Genomic DNA, 22,732 nt, shown 5'->3' on the forward strand with positions numbered 1-22,732 from the left:
GGCTTACATGCATTTTCACACTATTAACTTCTAAGAAATAAGTAAACACATAATGATTCAGAAGCCAAACTTAGGCCTTTGTTTATCATACTGTTTTCTAACCAGTTTTTCTTCTTTTTCTAAACTACAATTATTTCACTTAAGTTAATATCTAAGAATAGGCCCCTGAATTCAGCAGCTTGAGTAGTAAGAGAGAGGAAGGGCAAGGATGTTGTTGGCTCTTGACAAACACCAACTGAACATGTAATTAGACGTGCTGGCTGGGTAAGGGGAGTTGGGCCAAAGGCAACTTAGAGACTTGCTCCTGACACAAAGCTGAAAATGAGTTTCAGCAAACATTTATCTAGTGCCCCCTAATGGCAATGTCCAGTGCTAGAGGCTGAAGGAGTAAAATGAAAAATAAAATAAACATCCTTTGCTACATGAATGTAGAATTCGGTGAGAAAGGTGTATAAAGGGGCCCACGTAAACAGATTCCCATTTGAAATACATATTGTTCAAAAGGAAATACTATTTAACTACTGTTTAATGAATTGCCTTTGGACTGGGGGGAGACTTTGGATTTGATGTGGGCTGAACCTTAAAGAGGGGCCATGCCAGTCACCTGCCTGTGTCCTCTCAAGCCATTCCCCACTCCTCCCTGCTATGCTTTGTATTTCTGGAACCTATATTTATTTCCCAGAGTCCAGTGCCCACTGTCTTGTAGATGGGTTTGGCCGGTGGGAAGCTTTGGCTGAAGGTGGGAGGGCCAGAGCAAGGGGAAGAATAAGCTCCCTCTCTCTATCTCCTTTGCTTGGGCAGCACACAGGAGACTGTAGCTGTGACTTCTCTGTGGTTCCAGAAAGTACCAGCCATGTCCTCCATGATTTCAGTGTCAAGCTGATGCTCCTGGTCCTGGGCTCTGAGAGTATCTGTGTCCTTCTAGCCCAGGGAAGGCACAGGCTCCCCCCTACTGAGGCTCATTTTGGTGTTGCCTCACTTGCTTTGATTTGGCATCTTGGCTCTTCAGTTACTCAAGCAAAAAAATTCCCTGTATTAATTAAATCTCCTCTGAGATCTCCAGGGATGATTTTTGTGTGACTGCCTACAATCTCGGTGAAATAGGAGATAAATTCCTGATGGGGAAGTACCACACAGGCTCTTGTCTGGAAAAGAATGAGGGCCCAGGAGGAAGGTTTAGCCCACAGGAAAGGAGAAGTTCAAGGCTACCTAAAAGCAGGGATTCTCAGACATGCGGAGACCATGTTGTTGAGGCAAAACCATCCTGAGCCTGGTGGGTCTTTGGAAGGCTAAGGAAGGTTCTCTTTCTACAAAAATATCAGGGCGAAATGTTGCCCAAGAAGGGATGCCACCTACGTAGGCAAGCCACAAGGCTAGAGGACTTTGGATGCAGTCCACCTCTTTGTTGTATGGGAAAGTGCTTTGCTCAAGGTCACACAGCTGGCATAGCTGGAAGGAGAACTCCACTCTAATTTCAGGGGCAAAGCCTTTTTGATGATGTCACCGGAGCCTTTACCTCTCCTCCAGTTTTGGTTCATTACATCACATGCAAGTTTGCTCCTTCTGTAACTATAAGATTCTAAACAAATTTGAATGGGTTGATCACATATTAATAATTTCTAATTTTGAGCTAAACATAATAAGCATGTTACTCATTCCAAAGTAACCCATTTGGGGTGGTTTTTAAAGTAGAATAAAGTAATTTAATAAAGCAACAGACATTATGTAGTCAACTAAAATGCAGGTAGAATTCAGGTAGTAGAATATATCCTTTGTTAACAAAACCAAAAACCAAACAAGCAAGCAAACAAAAATAAACCTTCGAGACTGCTATTTACTACATTCTCACACAATTAGCCTTTAAAAAATCCTACAGTTGCATCAGTTCTGTATGAAGACTGCCTGTCATGGTTTGGTTTGAGATAAAATAAACTCCTGGAGGCCAAGACTTTAGAGACATTATCTGTTTAATAAATATGATTGTAAAAGCAATAAACAAGAGCAAGTATACATTACACTACATAGTATTTAACAAAAAAATACATCAAAAAAGTCATTTTAAAATTAGAAGTAGTTCCAATACTATAAGAAAACTTTCTCTCTTTTTTTTTTTAAATTGGCTTCCTATAAAAATAAGTTGGCAAATGAGGGATTTCAATGCTCAGTTGGAATCCTGGAAAACACAGAACAGCTGCCAAACACCCCATTGCTCTCAAAGTTGCTGTTTGGAACTTCTGAAAAAAAAGCAAAGCAAACCTCTGCATTTTGGACAGTGAATCCAATTAGGAATAAGGCAAAGGAGAAAATGTTGGTTGGGTAGTTCAAGGTAGAGCACGCACGATTTGCCTTCTGGGATTTTCGGAAAATGTTTTAATATCAGATTTTTAGCTTGCCCTGAATCCACATCCATCCCTCCCCCGCCACTCCTCTGGCCAGAAGCCCACCACACTCCTCATTGTATTGTTTGCACCTGCTGTTAGTGAGTCAGTAGGCACTTGGGTCCCTCCCATTTGTAGGCTCTCATTACTACCTTCTCTTTGGGACTGAGCTGGAGTGGCAGAGTGCAGCAGTTCCCAAACTTCTGTGTATATCACAATAAACTGAAGATCTGGTGAAAAAAGACTGCTGGGCCCTACGCCCTGGAGTTTCTGATTCAGTAGGTCTGCAGTAAGGGAACCCCAAATTTGCATTTTCTAATAAGTCTGAGGTGATGCTGATTCTGCTGGGTCCAGGTACCACACTTTGAGAATCACAGAGCTAGATCATAAGAACAATGAGGTCCCCTCTGAGCAGTACCTTGCCTTGCTCATCTCCTACAGGTGGGAGGGAGCTTTGATGAGAGGCACATGAGGATGCTGGAGATGCTGAATAAAGAGCTGGCCATCTGTAATCATGTTCCAAAATGCCAGGCATCTCATGTCTACCTCTATTTTTAATTAGGATTTATATACCCATTTTTTCTCATGTTTTCTCATGTATTCTTCCATTTATTCCTTCCACAAGTAATTTTCTTAATACCTATTCTAGGCAAGGCACTGTGCGAGATTAAGAGGGTTATTCCCTTTTTCATAATTTTTCAATTAAAATTAATTGAATTGCAACTCTGAGGACTCCCTGTGCTGTTTTGAGTGAGCCTCTTGGTTTCCAAACATTTTGTCTTCCAGATTAAACTTGGAAGGCTCCAACTGAAGCGGATCGATGAGGATGTTTCCTATGGGATAGGAAGCCTGGCAGGTTGGGGATCAATTGAGTTCTACAAACAGATGGCTGCCTCAGGCATAATCCATTTCCCAGATTCATACTGGGCATCCTCAGCCACAAAAACTTCCGTTTGATTAACTTCTGACTGCAGCTTTGCTACTCTTCCCCTGCCTGAGCTACATAAGGGCAGGGATCGTCAGGATCTTTGGGACACCCCCATTATCACCAGGACCCTGTCATAGACTGTGATTGGCTTGGGAACATGGCCCAGAAGGAGGCTGCTCTCTGTGAATGGTTTTCAAAACCGCTTCCTCCTATATTTTAGAGTGGGCTTTGCCCCATTCATAATCCTCCAAGGACTTCTGCTCAACAGACTTTTGTTTCCTTCTTTCTCTGGGCCTTCTTTGATTATTGCCCTGGGCAAATGGGGATTGTTTATACTCTGAGCCAATCTGCTTTGTTTAGACATCTACCTCCTCCCTTTGAAGCTTACTAATTTTTCCTTTGCCAATACTATGATACTCAGAGATCAGAGAGCACACCTGTGAAACGTCTGGGATCATCCTACATAATCAAAATCTTATCCTAATGTAAGATAAGACTTCCATATACTCTCGTATTTTTTGACACTCTTAAATATTAAATCCATTAACCTGCTTCTTCTTCTGGTTAAAATCAGTTTTATTTTACAAATATTTTTACTGTACTGTGAGAGAACAAATACTGGGTAATAGCAACCATTACAGAAGGAAATTGCCCTGCCACATAGTAACATGTTTGAAACATTTCTCACAAGCATATTCTGGAATCTGCACATGAGATTTTTGTTAAGGTGTGAGAATACCACCATTCATCTGTATGCTTTCTTTCCCAGTGTACATGGCCAGGTTTGAATTGCTTTGCATACATCAAACTCTTTCACACACTTTGCATGTTTCCAGGTGGGACAAGGCAAGGCTATTTGGAAGAGGCAGGTTCTATAGGAGAAGACAAAGGAAACATGGAGCCGAACCCTGCAGGTCAGGATGCAGCCTGGTCAGTGTGCAGGAAAGCGGGCATGCTGACAGATCATAAAGTTGTGAGTGATCGGGGGGCGGCGGGCAAGTCTGGCAGAGGCTAGGCCAGTATTTAGGGAACACCAAGGTTAATGTCTAGAATTCAGTAACATGTTTGGGAAGAAAAAGGAGGAGGAGTTGAAAGACAACTTGGAGTTTGGAAGGAAGAGGTACAAAGACATCAACAGAATCATGACCACACCTGGGTAGCAAACAAATGGGGAGGCCAGACGCTGGGGCACTGGGATTCTATTTTCTATGTTAAGTTGGGATGGGAGTATAAAAGCTACCAGGGGAAGCCTTGGTGACAGAAAGGGGTGAACAGGAAACAGAGGTCCACGTCTGACATGTTTGCCCCTCCTGCCTGCCTTCCCTACTCTGCCTGCGTACATGGAACTTCACCTGGCTCCTTCTTCCCTGTGGCCACACAGAATGCAACACGCAAGCAGCCTTGTGGCCACTGCTGGCCGCCAGAGCTACCGGAGAAAACTTAGAAAAGAAATTGGCAATGAGGAAAGTGGGACAGAGAAACAGCTCAGGGTTTCACACTCCTGTGCATGTCTTTGTGTCTTATGAAAGGGGCTGGGGCGGCTACTCCCCCCCATCAGCCTCTAGTGCTAAAATAGCTGTTAAATCTAGAGCCAAGAATATTTCCAAAAACACATGCAGATTTCCTTGGCCTCTATATGTTATGAATTTTCTACAAACACGACCGATCAGAAAAAAGAGAGAGAAGAGGAAAGGGGGAGGGGAGTGTTTTTTTCCATTAAAATAGAGCACCTGTACACTGCCCCTCCAGCATGTTCTCAAGGTATTGTCCACATGCACAGGCTTAAAGCTAAAAACCCTTGTTGTCTGTGTCTGAAGAATTAAAAAGTCCCGATGCAGTGAGTGTTTGTTTGTCTGTTTGTTTGGATTTTTGATTGTTTTTATTTTATTTTTGTTTGTTTTTGTTTTTACTGGCGTCCTCCATTCAAACATTTACATAGGTAGGGATTTCTTTTGTGCTTTGATTCTCAGCAACTATGGAAATACTTCCTGGCAAAATAGGAAACAGAACAACAAAGGAAAGAAAAAAACATAAAGTTAGTGGTCATGAAGGATGGTGCACTTGACAAGAGCGAAATTCTTTCCTGATCAGCAGGTCGCCTGTAGCCTTTGGGGGTTTTCCTTAAATTGCAAATTGTGCCCCAGCAGATCCCCGCTTTGGCGTTGAAGGTGGAGTGGCGTGTCTTGCTCTTTGCAATCGGAGAGATGAGTCACCAGGTTGAGTAGAAGGGGAGGGAGGGGAGGGTAAAGCTACTCTCCTAAGAGAAAACGTGTAACACTTACTCATTTAATGACACTGACAATGGAAAGGTGTCAGAGACTGTGCAATGTGCTGCGGGATGCTCCTGGTGTGGGAGGGATTGCTACTCTCATAAAGTCAACAGCACTGTGCTTCATACCCCGTGGAAATGGGATTGAAAACCAAATGACCCACAAAAATGCACTTAGAAGCTTTAGAAGTAAATAGGGTAAACGCTTCTCTGGACTTGAAGACAGAGAAGCCTTTTCTTTTGAACCTAGAGCAATTACACATTTATCACCCTGTCTCCCCAAATAAAAGCAAGCACGCTGTGAACACTGGACCCCAGATGTGGCTCCAGCTGCTATTATTACCTCCGATACAAGCCTGCACTGAAATTTCGCCCAGTGCCGCCACAGTACTCTTCCACAGCCATTGAAAGAGAGGGTCATATTTCCATTTAGGCGCTCATTTCCCCTTCTAAGTAACAGATTAAAAATCTTAGGTAGTGGCCTTCTAGACATTATTTGGTATTCAGACATTAGAGCGAGGCACGAATGGTTATCTAAGGATTTATCCATCTTGGTCAGCAATGCAGGACTTGAGGTGGCAAGATGACAGCTTCAAGTCCTGGCACCAACAGACAGGAGGAAACAAGGGCAGCCATGGATCACAGTGGTGGCTTCACAGCTTTGTCTACTTTCCTGGAAAATTTTCTCTGCCATAGATAGTAGACTTAGCAATTACGCCTGAGACTCTAGACCTAGCTGTTGGGTTCCCAGCTTACTTCATAGGCAGAGAGAGAGAGAGAGCTCGCTCTAGTGATATATGGTAAGTCCACTGTAAGACTTCAGGATAGGGGTAGGCAAACAGGAGGAAGAAATCTCCCCATCTGCTCTCTCACAGTCTAACTCTTCCAGTGGTCTCCCTTAGGAAACCTCTCTCCTGGGATGTTCTGCAAATTTTATACCTCTTGTCCTCAAAATTCTCAGGTTTCATATTTCCTGGGGGGTGGTGGTGTAGTTTTTAGATTCCAGCTATTTAAAAAAAAAAAATCCCAGGGTGATCAGCTTGGCCCTCCTCTATTCTGTCTCATGATGTCACTTCTCTACAAGTATTCTAGAGCAATTTGCCCTCCAAAAGAGTTGTCTCGGGCCCAGGCTGCTCTGTCCTATCCTGTCCTTCCCTACCCTGCCTGGCCCTCCAGATCCCCAGAGCCAGCCTCTGAGGCCTATCCTTCTTGTACATTGTCAGAGCAAATGCTCTGCTCTTTGCCCATGAACATTCTGAAGCTCCGTATTTTAGAGCAAGAGTTTTTGCAAAAGGAGGAATAAAGTCACGAGAGAGAGAAAAACAAAACACTACATAGGAGCAAGAAGGCTTTTTTTCCCCCTCCTTATTCCAATGGCAGGAAGCAGGGGGAGAGACATCTTAGCTGTTTGTCTCAGGAATGTTAGAGCAGGAGAAAGTGGTTACGTGAAGCCAGAAAGGGGTTAGATAGAGTCAGCCGCAGACTACCCAGGCTGAACAGCTGATGGCTACTAGGAATCATTTACCTATGAGCTGTGATTCCACCTTCTCATCTATCAGTTGGCCAGGCCTCCTTAGTTCAGTCTGAGGGATATGGGCCCTGCTTTCAGGGTGAATGACCCGACTGACCATCTCTCGTTCTTTCTCATTCTGCATCTGGGCATAAACATTAATCCCCGGGATCTTCCTAAAACATTAACAGACAGCATCATTGCTATGCACGGGAGCTGTACATCACGGCAGCACATGCTTCTGAACCTGTCAGGGAGAGGGAAGGGCGAGGGGAGATGTGGCTGGGGGCCCGCATACCTTTTAAACTTGTAGATGACGAACACGGCCAGCCCCACAAACACCACTGAGAGCAGCATCAGCATGGCAGATCCACTGTGGGTCGGAGTGAGGTCCACCAGTGGGGCTAGGGGAGAACACAGGCACGGTCATGGGCAGAGATGCGGGCATGCCTGACCCTGTAAGATGCTCACACTCTTCATGCAGAGGCATCGTGAGTCCCAGGAAAGCACCAGGAAAGCGCGGCCTACACACACTGATGCGGGTCACCCGGCAGACTTGGGGGTGCATTTGAACCTGTCCGAGCCCCCAGAACGCTCCAGCTGGCCTATTCACCAGAAGCAAAGACCCTGGAGCCAGGCCTGCTCTACAGCATCCTGGCCCTGTGCTTCCAGGCAAGTTATTTCACCTCAATGGGCTTATGTGGTGAGAGAATAACAGCACGGATCTCATCGGGTTTGCGTGAGAACCAGGTGAGTTCATGTACGTAAAGCACTGCTAACAACGTGGGACACACATTAAATCTTTCATAAGTATTAGCTTTTATTACTATTGCTGCTGCTATTCCTTCTAATCAATATTTTTTTTTTTAATTTTTTATTTATCTATGATAGTTACAGAGAGAGAGAAGCAGAGACACAGGCAGAGGGAGAAGCAGGCTCCATGCACCGGGAGCCCGATGTGGGACTCGATCCCGGGTCTCCAGGATCACGCCCTGGGCCAAAGGCAAGCGCCAAACCGCTGCGCCACCCAGGGATCCCCCTTTCTAATCAATATTGATGAGACTATAATTATCACATTTTCCTGTATTGGAATGTAAGCTTTTCTCACACTAAGCAACGCGCATCACCAGAAAAACCAACAGGAAGATTTTTATGAATTATCTGCTCTCACTCCTGTCCTTACACCTGTCATGTGAGACAAAGACCTGGAGAGTAATGGAGCACGCTTATCTTTTCTGCACGCAGGAAACTGATGGCTCAGTGAGTATTTCACAAGCGCAGCCATGGTGGTGCAGGCAGAGGGGTGTGCAGTCCAATATTGTCTCTACAACTTTCCAAAGCCCTGACAGCCATGCCAGGAAGTGCCAGCCTCTCAGATGCCCTAAGTTCTCCTCTTGGACCAAACAGATGTCTTTGCATCCATTAAAGATTCTCTCTCCCTGAGTTTACCCTTAGATCGTAGCTCTCGGGAGCTTCTCTTTCCACCTGCAAATCCTCCCTAGTCTTAGAGTCAAATCTGTTGTGCTTTAAAGACTCTGTTTGCAATTAATTTCCACCCTCTCAAAAACTGACATTTTGCAAAAACAGCATAGCTCAAGCATAAAAGACAAGCCACATGTACAATTAGAAGGCCTGGATGCTGAACTTGACCTTCCACCATTTAAGTAAAGTCTGATGTTTAGAAATATAGGTGACCTCCAAGCACCATTTTCTGTTGTTTTTTTTTTTCTATTGAGAACCAAGAAGGCAATGCTCTGGTCACCTGGGTACAAAAGTTCAAGAAGAGGTGCCTGTATACTGATGGACTCCAAAAAGACTCGAGGCTCCAATCAGTGCAACTGGAGAGCATGATCCAGATACCAAATAGTTTTGGTGGGAATGAGGTCAAGCCCTCTTTCTCAGAAAACAGGTTTAGTTGTTTTAGTAGACTGAACTTTTAAGAAGCAGGAAAATTATGCAACCCCTTGATTCTCTCTCTCTCCTAAGTCAAGCAGAGCTTATGCTGTGCAGGGCTCGTGGGTGAGTGAGTCTGTGTGTGAGGAGGCCGCAGGCAGACACCCAAGGCACATGTGCTTCTAGGTCAAAATGAGAAAACAGAAGTGTCTTTTATTTACTTAGGCAAATATGGCACCATCAGCAAAGGAGTCCAGAAATACTTCAGAACTCACACCACAATGGGTAGGATGTCACTGGAGAAAGGGACACCGTCGGTTTTTCATAGATATTATTGCAATCGACTTCCACAAATGGAAGGCAAGGGCTGTGACCTCCACTGAACAGATAAGAACAGGGAGGCTCTCACTGGTTTATGTCCTTCCAGAGCACTCAGAAGTAGGAAATGGAAGAACTAAGACCTGAACCTGAGTCCTATCACAAATACACACCCACACAGAGCTAATTTCAGTGAAGATACTAGAAATTTAAGAATATATTTCTGAGACAGGGAATTAGGGCTCAAACTATAGTGTGAGAAGCAAATTAAGTGACCCAAGTTAAAATATCATCAAGTCTTAAAAGGACTAATTAGAATCCTAAAGCATACACTCCTATGCGTAGGTGATGTGTGTACGTACATAAGCATATGTGTACACACATGCATGCTCCGTGTGCAGGGAGAAATGTACCCAGAATCTGGCTGCAACAAACATCGACCACAGACAATATTATTCTATTTTTATCCCCATCCAGTCCCCACAACCTCAACGGTTGGATTATTCTGAAGCAAATCTTAGCCATCATGTAATTCCATCCCTAACTGCAAAAGATAAGGTCTTTCTCTTGACATTATCACAATACTGTTATCACACACAAGGAAATAAAAATGGGAAGATATTTTATAAGTAATCTTCTGAGGCAAACCCTTAGCTTGATGGGGAACATATGTGGGTTCAGGGAGGGGCCTCTCTGTTTAGGATGGTTGGAGGCAGGTTAGCTTTATTAAGCTAAACTTCTAATTCCTAGCTGCATGTTCTTTCAGAATAAGCAGAGAGCAGTGCTATGGAGTAACCAGGAGGGATACTAAGCCTGCTTGAAAGGGTTGGCATTTGAAATAAATGGAAAAGTAAAGAGAGGAAATTGCTTTGGCCAGGCCCTTGCTACCAGAAAAAGCAAACACACACACACACACACACACACACACACACACACACACACACACTCTTTCCCTTTTCTTCCCTTCATCCTCTTTCTCCATATCACAAGCTTCTGTCATTCAATTTTAAATCATTCCTACTTAAAACATCATCCAAAAACAAGGAACATTAGCACTGGTAAGTAATTAGCATAGTATTTCGGGAAAATGAGCTTCTGTATTCTGAGTTCTGAGGCGGCTGCACCCCCCTCACGTAGCCTCAGAGGCAGGCAGGCGGGCAGGCAGCAGCCGGCAGAGCAGGGGCAGGCCCGACGCCACTGCCCCGTGTTCTGCGGTGCTGCTTGCTCACCTGCACCTGAATATAAGCGGGCCTATTACTGCCGCACACAACAGCAGCTGCATTATCTTAGTGTGCCCGACGTTTAGGTGAGTTTGTGTGTATTCTGCTGAGGAATGGAAACTTGTGATAAATGGGCTTTAGCTTGTTGTGTGGAATTAGCATAAATTAATCCCTCTCCAGTTGCAGCCTAAACAAGGTAGAAGCGTTAAGGAAAGTGCTGAGCAGTTTATTTGCCATCATCCACACACAGAGTAAATAAAGCATGGGCATATCAGTACTGTAGGTGACTCCACATTTCCTTTTTTTTTTTTTTTTTTTAAGAGATGGAGTGGGGAAGGGGTGGAGAGAGAGAATCTTAAACAGGTTCCACACCCAGCACGGAGCTGGATGTGGGGATCGATCCTTACAACCCCGAGATCCTGCAGCTGAAGTCAAGAGTGAGATAGTTTACTGACCAAACCACCCAGGCACCACTAACTTCACATTTCTAAGTCTGGGCCCTGGCACACACAGTTTCTGAAATCCTGGGAGAACTTAGAAATGCAATGAATTATGTTCTATTCATGAGGACCTAGGGTGATTATAACAGCAGCACTGCTACAGAAATGACAATAGTCTTCCTGTGAAAAGTGACTGAAAGATATAGTAGAGTGCTAAATAAATGCTCACAGCCTGTGTGCACAGCAGCAATCTCAAAACGTCATGTCTGGGGTGAAGAAATTGATATGGTCTCATTTTGGAATCAGATTCTGAGTCTGCCACTTGTGGGCTTAAGTGACTTAAATAGAACCTCAGTTCCATCATCTGCATAATGGAGATAAAACTAAGTGCTAGTTTTAGAAAGTTGTGAGAATAAAACAAGATGGAATTTTTATAGCACTTGGCATAGTGTCCAGCACATAGTACATACTCAGTATTTGTAACACTGTCATATCATTGTTAGTCCCAAAAGATGGTGAGAGTCCTATGGTTAAATAATTTTTGGAAAGTGGTATATACAGCATTCCTGAGGATTTGCAATCCTCATCAGTAATTAAAAGTTCACAGCTGTCCTAGGGGGCACTTGGGTGACTCAGTCAGTTCAGTGCCTGACTCTTGCCATGATCTCAGGGTTGTGGGATCGAGCCCCATGTTAGGCTCTGTACTGGATGTGGAGTCTACTTGGGATTCTCTCTCGCTTTCCCTTTGCCCACCACCCCTGCCTCTAAAATAAATAAATATACCTTAAAAAAAAAGTTCACAGTAGTCCTGCAGGAAAGAAACTCATTGAACTCTATACCACAGTGTTTCTGAAACTCATATGGCCACAGCCCCTTTGCAGACCAAGGTGACACACAACACGCTTGAGGAAAAGCTTTACCTGGGGTACCACTTTCCCCTTTGCTGCAGCCCTCCCTTTTGTTGAGTTTATTTCCAAGTTGTAGCATCAATAATGTGGTGGCATTAGCTGGTGAAACCATGCTAAAAAACCCTATAGTTCTTTGTATTCACTCTCATTCTATCAAAGGGACTTTCTTGGAGAACTTCTACCTGCATTCTGACTCTGAAACCCTGAACTACATTTTTAATCTATTTCTACATTTCTAATCCAAAAGTTAGTGTGGTCAAGAATTTACAAAAGCAAGTTTTCCAAATCTTGATTTTCTTTTTGGCTCTCCTGCCTCCAAGGCAGAACTACGCTGGGCTTTAGTAACATGCCTTGAATATCACAATCCATGTGGTCTGAAATCTCTTTTTCAGAAATTAAAGTGATATGGGAATGGCACAAAGTTTATTTAGAAAACAGAAAGAACAAAAGGTTTTCATTTACAAAGCATTCTTTCTTGGCCAACAGGCCTTTCTGTCAGTTCAAATCCAAACCCAATCATGACAGTCTTTTTTTTTTTAAAGATTTATTTATTTATTTATGAGAGAGAGAGAGACAGAGGGGGGGGGCAGAGACACAGGAGGAGGGAGAAGCAGGCTCCATGCCAGGAGCCCAACATGGGACTCGATTCCAGGACTCCAGGATCATGCCCTGGGCCAAAGGCAGGTGCCAAACCGCTGAGCCACCCAGGGATCCCCTAATCATGACAGTCTTAAGGCCTGTCATACCCTTTTGGGATGAAACCATGATCCTGGAGGCCTAACGGCCAGTGTGAGGATTCCAGAGAAGGCTCTAATGACCAGTGAAGCATTGCTGCTGGTTTTAAACTGAAGATGAGTCTTCAAGAACATCCAGTCATAGAGTTTAGGTCACTTGGTCAAGTAATGACAACTATGGGCACCTCGAATACCAAACTTAATTGTAATTGACAGGAAGAGAAAGATGCATTTTAGTTTTCTAGGGTTGAAAGTCAACAAGAAATCCTGTTTACTTTGTAGTGTTTCTCAAATTATAAGTTTACAGACTACCTGATTCAGAATTACCTGGAGAATGTGTGAAAATGCAGTCTCTTAGGCTTCAGTTAAGAAAAAAAATATCTATCTGAGAATCAATACCAGAAATCTGTATATGTAACACACTACAAATGTCATTGTTATGCATACTAGTTTGAAAGTACTACATGTTAGGTCCCACCTACTATTATTCATAAAGCAACCAGTCCTTATTTTTAGGGTATGCCTGACCTTTATGTTCTCGGGGTCACTAACACAAAATGAACAAATAAAAACATACCCCTTGATTATTAACAGTCGCTTAATCTGGTTATGACTTCAGGAGAGCCTGTGAGACTACCTAAAAGCATGTGAAGTCTCCCCCAAGAGAGTGTGGAAAGTGATCACATTGCTGGGTCAATTTTCTACCCTTCTCTATGTCCAAACCTTCTGCAATTTGATTTTGAAGGTTTTTTGCACCAAGAGGTGAAATCTGTTTCCTCATCCCTTGAATCTGGGCTAGTATTATGATATCCTGTGGCCATGGAATGAAATGGGAATGAGGGTGTGCTGATTGTAAGCGAGGCTTCTGCACTTTTGCTCTCTCTCTCTCTTGGAATCCTATCATTATCATGTATGAACATGTCCAGAGTAGCCTGATAAAGTATGACATACCATGTGTAGGAGAACTTTCTCCTAATCAATCTTGTTCTAGAGCAGTGTAGAGCCAACAGCCGCCCATCACCTGGGGCAGCCCAGCTAAGACCAGGAGAACTCCCTACCTAATGACCAATAGCTGACTGTAGACACATAGTGAGCACAGATAAAACCAGGACCATCGAATTAATCCATAGACTCAACAGCAATAAATAAATGCTCCCTGTCAAGCCACTGAATTTCTGGATGGTCTTTGTTACACAGCAATAGCTTACTAATACTGTCTCTGTTCAAAACTCTTCCCTTTCAACTGGGTAAACATTCAATTAACCAATTCTTATGTTTGGGCTCTACATTACTCAATTCTTGCTATGGATCTCTGCCCTCATTGGCAGGGTGGCAGGATATAAGTAAGATAATCCTAACTATTCTCTTCTAAACCACAACACGTTAACTAATGAAAAGGAAGGCTACTGAAATTTATGCACACATTACAGATATAATCCAGGACAGTTCTGGTCATTCTAGATATAAGAAACTCAGTGTCTAAAAGGTAGGTCCTCATAGGTTTTGGTGTCTTCTTTGTCTTTTATATGTGTTCTCCTGCCTTCTGTTTCCTGCCAATTTCTCCGGACAATATGCCTTGCCTTTCCCTTGGGGAACTGTATCTCCTGCATCAAAAATTACTTATTACTTCTACTTATTTCCAATGTGATACATTTTTGTACCCTGTCTCTGAATTGTTCATCTGATCATTCCCTCTTGACCATTTCCCACCCAAGAATTTCTAGAAACATCCTCAGGCTGGGCCAATTCAAGACAGTTACCAAGTAGATATTTCAGGCTTTTTTATGGGTCCAGAAAAATCTTAGAAAAAAAAAAAAAACAACGAAAAAGAATCTATTAGAAACTAAAAAGCAACCTCAGTGCTGGCCCCTAGGATATTTATGAAAGCATCACATTCATGTAACTGCACTGGGGAAAGGGGGATGTTTAGGTATTTTGGTACCTATTCTTTCTTGCCATAACACCATAATGGCTTAGCAGTTGTCAAAAGCCACTGGGTCCACATGTTGTGAAAAAGTCTAAATATTTGTGGAGGAAAAAAATATATATATTTATCTGGGGACAAAAAAGTAGAAGAAAGGAAAAATACTACTAGAATGACTTTACTCACAAAGACTTGTAAATAACTGTGTAGATAACAAGGAAGCCAGAGACTAAAGGGACGGATGAATTTATTGGCCGTGGAAGAATTTCACTAGCACTAATTTCACCCCTAAATGGAAAATGTTATTGCAACAATTTATTTCACTTTACAGTTCAGAGCCTCACAACTCCACAAAGTGGCATCTGCATCCATAATGATGTGGCTTACATTATATTGTATTTTTCTAAGCTTCTCAACTAATGCTAATTCTGCCTTCAAGTGGAAAGGATCCTTCGCAATGTGAAACTGTCAGGCAGAAATCATGCTGTTTCCTGATCTAGGTTGAAATTCTGGTTCCTTATCCCCTCCCACGTTTACTCATAACATATCCAAGGGAAGCAACTGAAGCCCGGAAATATTAATTCTCTAATATCTCTGTGATAATATCTTTTTATTACACCAAAAAAAAAAATAGAAAAGAAAAGAAATTGAACCAGTCAGCAGCAACCACGGAGGGCCAAGATCACACAAGATAACAGTTTTATTAAAAACCCACACATACCCTTGACAAAGGACAGCTTTCCTAAACCTAAAAGCTTATATCAGGTGACTGCCAGACAGACAGGAGGGGGTAGGAGCAGTTACTGTGTATGTATTAAAAATTTTTTTTAATTCAACCTGGAATTTGAGGCTCTTCCTTTGAGAAATATTAACCTTTCTCATTTTTTATGATATGTATCCAAAACTCTAGAAGAGCAGAGACCCCACTGGAAAGCTGAGGGTGGAAGGGCACCCAGATTCTCTAACACATGCAAAATTACAGGGAGATGCAGATGTATCATTTTCTGCTCACACTAGCACATTAATAGCATCTAGATAATATAATTTGTTCAACTTTCATAAAACTCATGGCTATTCAATTACATCTGCCACTAAGATTCTAGTTCACTCTTTAATCATTTTTCAACTGCCTCACAGTCACAGCTCTTGGCTGCCCTTTGCCATTCATCTAAGTTATGGATATAGTAGATCTCAGATTCAGAGACATGTTCCATTTTTTTCCCCTTCCTCCCACTGTCATCTACCCATTCTGCCAATTAGGTTGGCTCCAGATATGCAGAAAAATTAGATTTTAATGTTTATTACTAATTTCCTCCTACACCTAATATCACAGACCCTTCTTTTTCAATGCATGCCTCTCTTTTAGTCAATGCCCTGAGCTGTAAATCAGATTTATTGCTGGTGAGAGACTTGCACCTCCCCTTGTTATGCAGATGGAGGTGTGTCTCTGGAATGTTCCAATGGAGTGGTTGGTAAACCTGGGGATAGGCCTAGCCGTTTATGCATCATCAGAGGCACTTGTTAAAAACACAGATTTCCAGGTATTATTCAGTGGGATTCAGATTCAGGGTGTGTGCAGGGAAACCTGAAAAATCTCCGTTTTTGCAAATCTGCCGAAATAACCACAATAGAGTGGGGGGCGGGGGAGGGAAATAAAACAACAAGAACAGTTGTTTTATCACTGGAATCGTCTATGCTGGTTTGTATGGAGTCTTTCCAACCATATCTCTTTTGAGGGAATGATCAGTTCCAGCCCTTCTAGGTCTTCTAGGTCCTCTGTGGAGCAGCCCCTACACTTAAGTTTTAGTTTATCTGTCCAATAAATCACTCCTGTGAAATGCAAATCACCCCCACAATGCTGTTGTTTGTAATTTAGTGTGAATCAATCTAGTTAGGTTTTGTGTTCTCAAATAAGATGCCAGTGTTACCCCTTGCTTGCTGGATGAGCAAGTTCCATTCTTGTACGGAATCTCTCTTCTTCTACCTTGAAAGAATCAACACATTTTTAAGTTACTTTCCCCCATTCCTACTCTCAAATATCATCATTGAATTTATTCATGACCACAGGTCCTCACAGCAACACAGATAAACAGGGTGTGAAGTAGCTTGAAAGATTTGTACCAGCAATTAGGGCTTTAATCTATCCACTGCCAGCCTACCCCTCCTACTCAGGAACTTGCTAAAAGGTGGTAAATCAAAGCTCTGAGTTGAATGTGCAGTCTGCTCCTGGGCTCACCTGAGTTTCATCCTCTTATTCCCCAGCCTTGAAGTGGGGTTTTCCACTCTTATGCTTTATGACATCAAACCCAACATGAATCTTTGGCAATGCAAAAAGAGGCTCCTAATTCTAGGTCTCTATTTCTATCAGATAAATTATCATCTCTTGCCTCTTAGGTTAAAAATGTCTTGTAAAATGCGTACATACTCTGATAAAAAGAGAAATGATTATTGACTGATGCCCAAACTTTTTATTTAAAAAATCCTTCCATCTGCCCCTTCTTTCTTTTTCCATATTCATCATACTTTGTAATTTCAAAGAAGCATTAATGAGAGTTGTCTCACTGGTCTGTGTGGATGATGAACCACAAAGTTTATAATATAAATGAAGTATCAAATAATGGCAGATTTGATTTCCCTGAATTTATCCCTCTCTCTTTCCTCTGCTCATAATTTTCCCTTCAATAGTATACCAATTAGGATATCTAAGGATATATATCTAGATATTCCAAACCATGTCAAACTATGCATCACTTTGTACAGAAACCACATGTGACCTTGCTCTGCCTCTGCTCAACACAGTCCCTCAACCTGGTATGTTTTCTCTCTCTCTCTCTCTCTCTTTTTTTTTTTTTGAACTCATATCAACATTGAGGCTCATCTTTATTGAACCTTCTGCATGGGATATTCTTCATCTTCTTTATTTAGAATTAGTAAAGCTTCATGCAAATCATTTTTGTGCCTCAGGTCAAGCCAGTGTGGATTGAGTGAGGGTCCTAGCTCATCTCACATCCTCAGACGAACCAGGTTTTTTTTTTAAAGGAATCACTGCAAAGTGAGGCACAGAGTCATGTGAGGCATAAGACAATAAATCTGAAATGGACCTCGTCCTTCGGTAAATTCCAAGTTACTAGGGGCAATGAGAAAACTATTGGCATTTCAAGGGTATTTTCTTAATAGCTCAGGCTTGTTCTTCCATAAGGACCTGCAGAGATGAAATGCTCTGCATCAGATTTGAAGCCTTCTAGTGAGTCTTACTGGAAAAACTCTCCCTGGTATGACATCATAGCTCTTAAAATGTAGGAGAGTCGAGATTCATAAAAGTAATCTAAATAAACAAATAGTTGAAGGCCAGGGTAAAATCACGGATGAGGGAGAGCTCTGGGGAGATGTCACAGAAGATGTGAAGAAGGGTCTAGTTTGATGGGGTCAGGAGAGTGCAATCAAAGCTGTTGATCCTGAGCTCTGCCATGAGGTGAGGCTGCTCTCTGACAGGGGAAACACTCCTGCCAGACCAAGGCTGATAGGTAGACTTGCTGCAGTCTCCTTCAGGAATAGCCCTCCTGCAGGTCCTTCTCTCTCCATCTCTAGGTTCTCTTGTTCCAAGACACAGAACTCTAATTTTTCTTCAACCTAGTAATTTCTCACAATGTGTATGTAAATGATTATAATACCTCCTGAAGGGATACCTGACATAAGAAAAACACCAAGATGCATTTTCCTCAGATGCTTGTCGGGTAAATGAAGGCAAGGCTCCCCTCACGGGCTATTTGGTAAGAAAGAGCATGTCATGGAACAGGTTCACAATTGAATAAACGGCACAATTTACAACTGAATAAACTAAAGATGAACTGAGGAAAGGGGATTTTTAATCTCTCTCTCTAGTGGTTATAAACTGATTACATACCTAAATACTTATAAAAGTAGTAGTTACTGAGCACTTAATATGTGCACGTTCTCTGCGAGGTACAATAGTTACCATCATCATCATCAGACAAAATAAGTTTTAAAAATCCATGTGAGTTAAGAGAAGGGATAGATGATATCCAGGTAAGAGTCTCTAGAAAGACACCAGGCAAATGTTGGTGAGTTGAGCCTTAAAATACAAAGAGACTTAGGAGATGGAAAGAGGTGGCTAATGGGGGAGAAATATTCCACTTGGGAACAGCATGAGCAAAGGTATCCTTCAGTCAAAATACCAGTGTTTCTAGTCCCGGACCCAGCTTGTTCGATTTCTACTCCTGGGCTGTGTAACATCATGGCCTGTGTCCACTCAACACAGCTGCTTTTAGGTCCCAAAAGCCAAAGAGAGCTATTCCGCTCATAGCCCTCCCTCAACTTCTCCTGAACAGCTTCTCATTCTCACCCTCTTCACATGCAATTTCAAATCCCTTTTTCCCTCAAAGAAAATTTCAGAAACACAGTTATCATGAGTGGCTGGGCTCTCAAGAGGAATTGAAGAGAAAGGGAGAAGCACAAGAATTGATAAGAACCAAACAAGGACAGCATTCTATGTTTAACCTCAGTGTAGACACCAAAGCTAATGAATTCCCAGGTAGACCATGGGAGGAAACAGCCTAAAGCCAGTCTCTAATGCCATCCAGACCTAGAAGTGCTTACCTGGTATTCCCATAAAAGCAAACAGGGAACTGAATTTAAAAAAATAATAAAATAAGGCCAGTAAATTCCTGAAAGGAGACAGTTCTTTTTCCTTGGAGACAAACCAAATTACGCACTGCCTCTCTCACTAGCAACACACTCTGGCTCAAACATTTTTAAAAGAAGGCTGCTGAACATCTGCTGGGCAATTAATGGAATGCAGCAGCGTGCTGTAATAGTCCCTGGGAAGGTATTAGCAATCCTGCTTATGAGACATGAAATGTTGCAAACAGTGGTCCTCTCTCTCTCTCTCTCCTTTGCTCTCTCTCTCTCTTTTTTTTTTTCAATTTTTATGTCCTCCTGCCTGCAGGAGGGATGAAAAGAAGGGAAAGGGAGTGAGGTAGAAGTTTGGCATCATATATTCTTCCTCACTGTGTCCTCTTTTCCCCTGGTATCTTCCTCCTCCTCTTCCTAGCCACCCAAATAAGAGTGTGCTGATTTTCACTTATAGAAATTGAGGCAAGTGTCTCTATCCACTGGTCTCCCACCTCAGTGTCCCCCTTTTTCTAGGTATAAAAGGAGAATACCCTCCACAGTCTTAATAGACATAATCTACTACTCTGTTCAAATAGTTTACAACAATCCAGATGGGCCAGGGCTAACGTAGGGGCACTCTCCAGTGGGAGACTGATCCCTCACTTGTTTCACTTCCTCACCAGGGGCATTGAGGAGGGCCCATCTTCACATAAACCTTGTCTTTTGTGGTGAAAGTCAGCCTGAGAATGATGCTGCACCTTTGTGTGGGGCCAATTCTATCATTCTTTTGAGGAACCTGGCAACACTCAACGCAGCCAATTTCCAATTCCATTATCCTGTCCGCCTTTGATGTCTTCTCCCCATATTCTTCGAACTGGAGCTGATTATTCACATACAAGGCTACATCTACTGCAGGCACTGAGCCAGTCATCATAGGAAGATCAATAAGGCCAGTTATTGAGGTTTGGAATTATCCTGCCAAAAGGTCCTACTATTCCAATAGAGAAGAACCGTGAACAACCCATAATGGTTGGAAGTCAAGGACTTTTGTCACTTTCTCTCAATTGCCTAGTCTAACACTGGGGTTTGGCCTCAACTGCATTTTTATTTTAGTCTCTTGGTAATCCTGCATCATACTGATCTCTGTTACCAGGTGTCTTCAAATCTTAGGGTGTTTACATGAGCTCCCAGTAACATAGCTTCCTTTGGCCACCCTCTTCTTCCCAGAGATCAGAGTACTGCTTCCCAAGTTCCCAGTGATGGAATGAACTATGAACATTAATTGGAGAAGTTTTCCAGATCTTCCCAACTTTGCTATCTGGAACTTACATTGGTGGAATTAAGCCTTCATGGTTATCGGGAATGGACTTTCTTTCCCACATGAAACTATGAATTCCACACGGATGCCTTTGCATGCCTTTGCTGTGTTGGTTTCCCTGGCCAGGCCCTGGCTAAATCAGCTTCAGCTAATTACCACTTTTTTGATCCCTATTTTTCAGCCTGATCTCTGCTCTACCAATGGCCATTATAGGGAAGCTTCCTTAAGTAACATCTGAAATAAGGTTTCAAATTCAGCAAGATATTCAGAACCATCTATAGTGTGTGATGTGAAAGCCAGTTAAATAAAAATCAAGCACATAAAATAACTGATGGAAGAGAAGTATGGCAGGAAACAAATGTGTGAAATGCAGGTGGCCTTCAGAGCTATAGGAGTGAGCTTAGTTCTCTGCCTAATTTAACCTAAGATGGTCCCCTTTCTACCAGAGGCCCCTGGTAAACAGTAGGGGACTTCTTTCTAATAAAATCAAGTTACTCCACAGCAAAATATGTTGTCTGAAGATAGCATTCATTTAGAAACTGACTAGCTGTAAACCAAATTTTGTACTACAAGGGATGGTCTAGTTGGCCACATCCCTTCAAATCCAGAATTCATTATGGAATATCAGGCTCAGTTGTTTTTTACCTCTAAACTGAAAGGGAGCAAGTAGCTCTAGCTATTATAGGAGAGGATGATAGATTCAGTCTGCCACCTAAACAGGCTGGGCTGTCTAATTAGATTAATCAGTAAGTCTATTTAATATTTAAAAAAACCTCAAGTTGTTACTTTGCATTCATTTGAAAAATGTGTCAGTGGCTTGACTATCAGGACGACTACCACTGATGTTTTTGAACTCTGCTTCCTGGGATAGCCAGCTATATGTCATTGCCATGTGTCACCATCATTCACCAAAGACCATCATTCACCAAAGACCACAGGTCAACCTTTTGGTAGAAACAGCTAATCTATATTTTCAAATGCCTTGAGAAAAACTGGCAGCTTTCTTTCATGTCTTAGGGTTAAAGGGTGCTGTCCTATGTTTTGCTAAATTGTTTTCTATTTCTCACACCTTCTCATTTTCTTTTTTAAATTTTTAAAATTTAAATCCAATTTGCCAACATATAATACCCAGTGCTTATCTTATCATGTGCCCTCCTTAATGCCTGTCACCCATTTCCCCATCCTCCCATCCACCTCCCCTTCAGCAACCTTAGTTTGTTTTCCAGAGTTAAGAGTCTCTTATGGTTTGTCTTCCTCTCTAATTTTTCCCCACTCAGTTTGATCCCCTTCCCTTATGGTCCCTTTCACTATTTCTTATAATCCACATGTGAGTGAAACCATATGATAATTGTCTTACTCTGACTGACTTATTTCACTCAGCATAATACCCTTCAGTTCCATCTATGTAGATGTAAATGGTAGGTATTCGTCCTTTCTGATGGCTGAGTAATATTCCACTGTATATATAAGCCACATCTTCTTTATCCATTCATCTGTTGAAGGACATTGTGGCTCCTTCCACAGTTTAACTGTTGTGGGCAATGCTGCTATGAACACTGGAGTGCAGGTGTCTCATTGTTTTACTATATCAGTGTCTTTGGGGTAAATGCCCAGTAGTACAATTGCTGGATCATAGAGTAGCTTTATTTTTAACTTCTTGAGGAACCTCCACACTGTTTTTCCAGAGTGGCTGTACCAGCTTGCATTCCCACCAACAGTGTAAGAGGGTTCCCCTTTCTCCACATCTTCTCCAACATTTGTTGTTTCCTGTCTTGTTAATTTTAGCCATTCTGACTGGTGTAACACTTTCTCATTTTCTTCATGGCATTTTCATCAGCAATACAATTCAGAAAGTAGCATTTGTTAATTTGTTCCCTGCATGGCTTCCTTTCCCCAGTGATGGAAGCTTCATGAAGGCACAGACTATCCTACGCTGAAGACATTGCTTGGTTGAGTTAGCAGGTGCTCAGTAAATGCCTGTTCACTGGATGAATTAGGATGGCAGGCTGGTGAATACAAAATCGGCCCTCCTCAATCTTTCTAGCTCTTAAGAGTCATCCTTCTCAAGGGATACTCTGAATTGGTCACACCTCATTCAAACATCTTGACAGCTTCCCAGAGCACACCAAAGTAAGTACAAACTGCAGCCTGGCATAGTCCACACTCCCCTTCCATATTCCATGCTCACAACAGTGACTTTTAAATATTTGTTTTATATTTTTAAGGCAGTGGAATTTTTTTCTAAACAAAGTATTTCATG

At 42.3% G+C, this 22,732-nt stretch overlaps 1 protein-coding gene across 1 annotated transcript in view; it reads right to left on the bottom strand.

Annotated features, from left to right (window-relative positions):
* Window positions 1-1,949: 1,949 nt before the first annotated feature.
* The window catches only part of SORCS1 (sortilin related VPS10 domain containing receptor 1), a 499,230-nt gene continuing 478,447 nt past the window's right edge, over window positions 1,950-22,732 (bottom strand). Inside the window, 3 exon segments of the mRNA XM_038578743.1 lie at window positions 1,950-5,294; window positions 7,101-7,261; window positions 7,384-7,489. Coding sequence (XP_038434671.1) covers window positions 5,230-5,294; window positions 7,101-7,261; window positions 7,384-7,489 — 332 coding nt within the window. The 3' untranslated portion in view covers window positions 1,950-5,229.

Source organism: Canis lupus, chromosome 28, assembly GCF_011100685.1.
Source record: "Canis lupus familiaris isolate Mischka breed German Shepherd chromosome 28, alternate assembly UU_Cfam_GSD_1.0, whole genome shotgun sequence".
Lineage (NCBI taxonomy): Eukaryota > Metazoa > Chordata > Mammalia > Carnivora > Canidae > Canis > Canis lupus.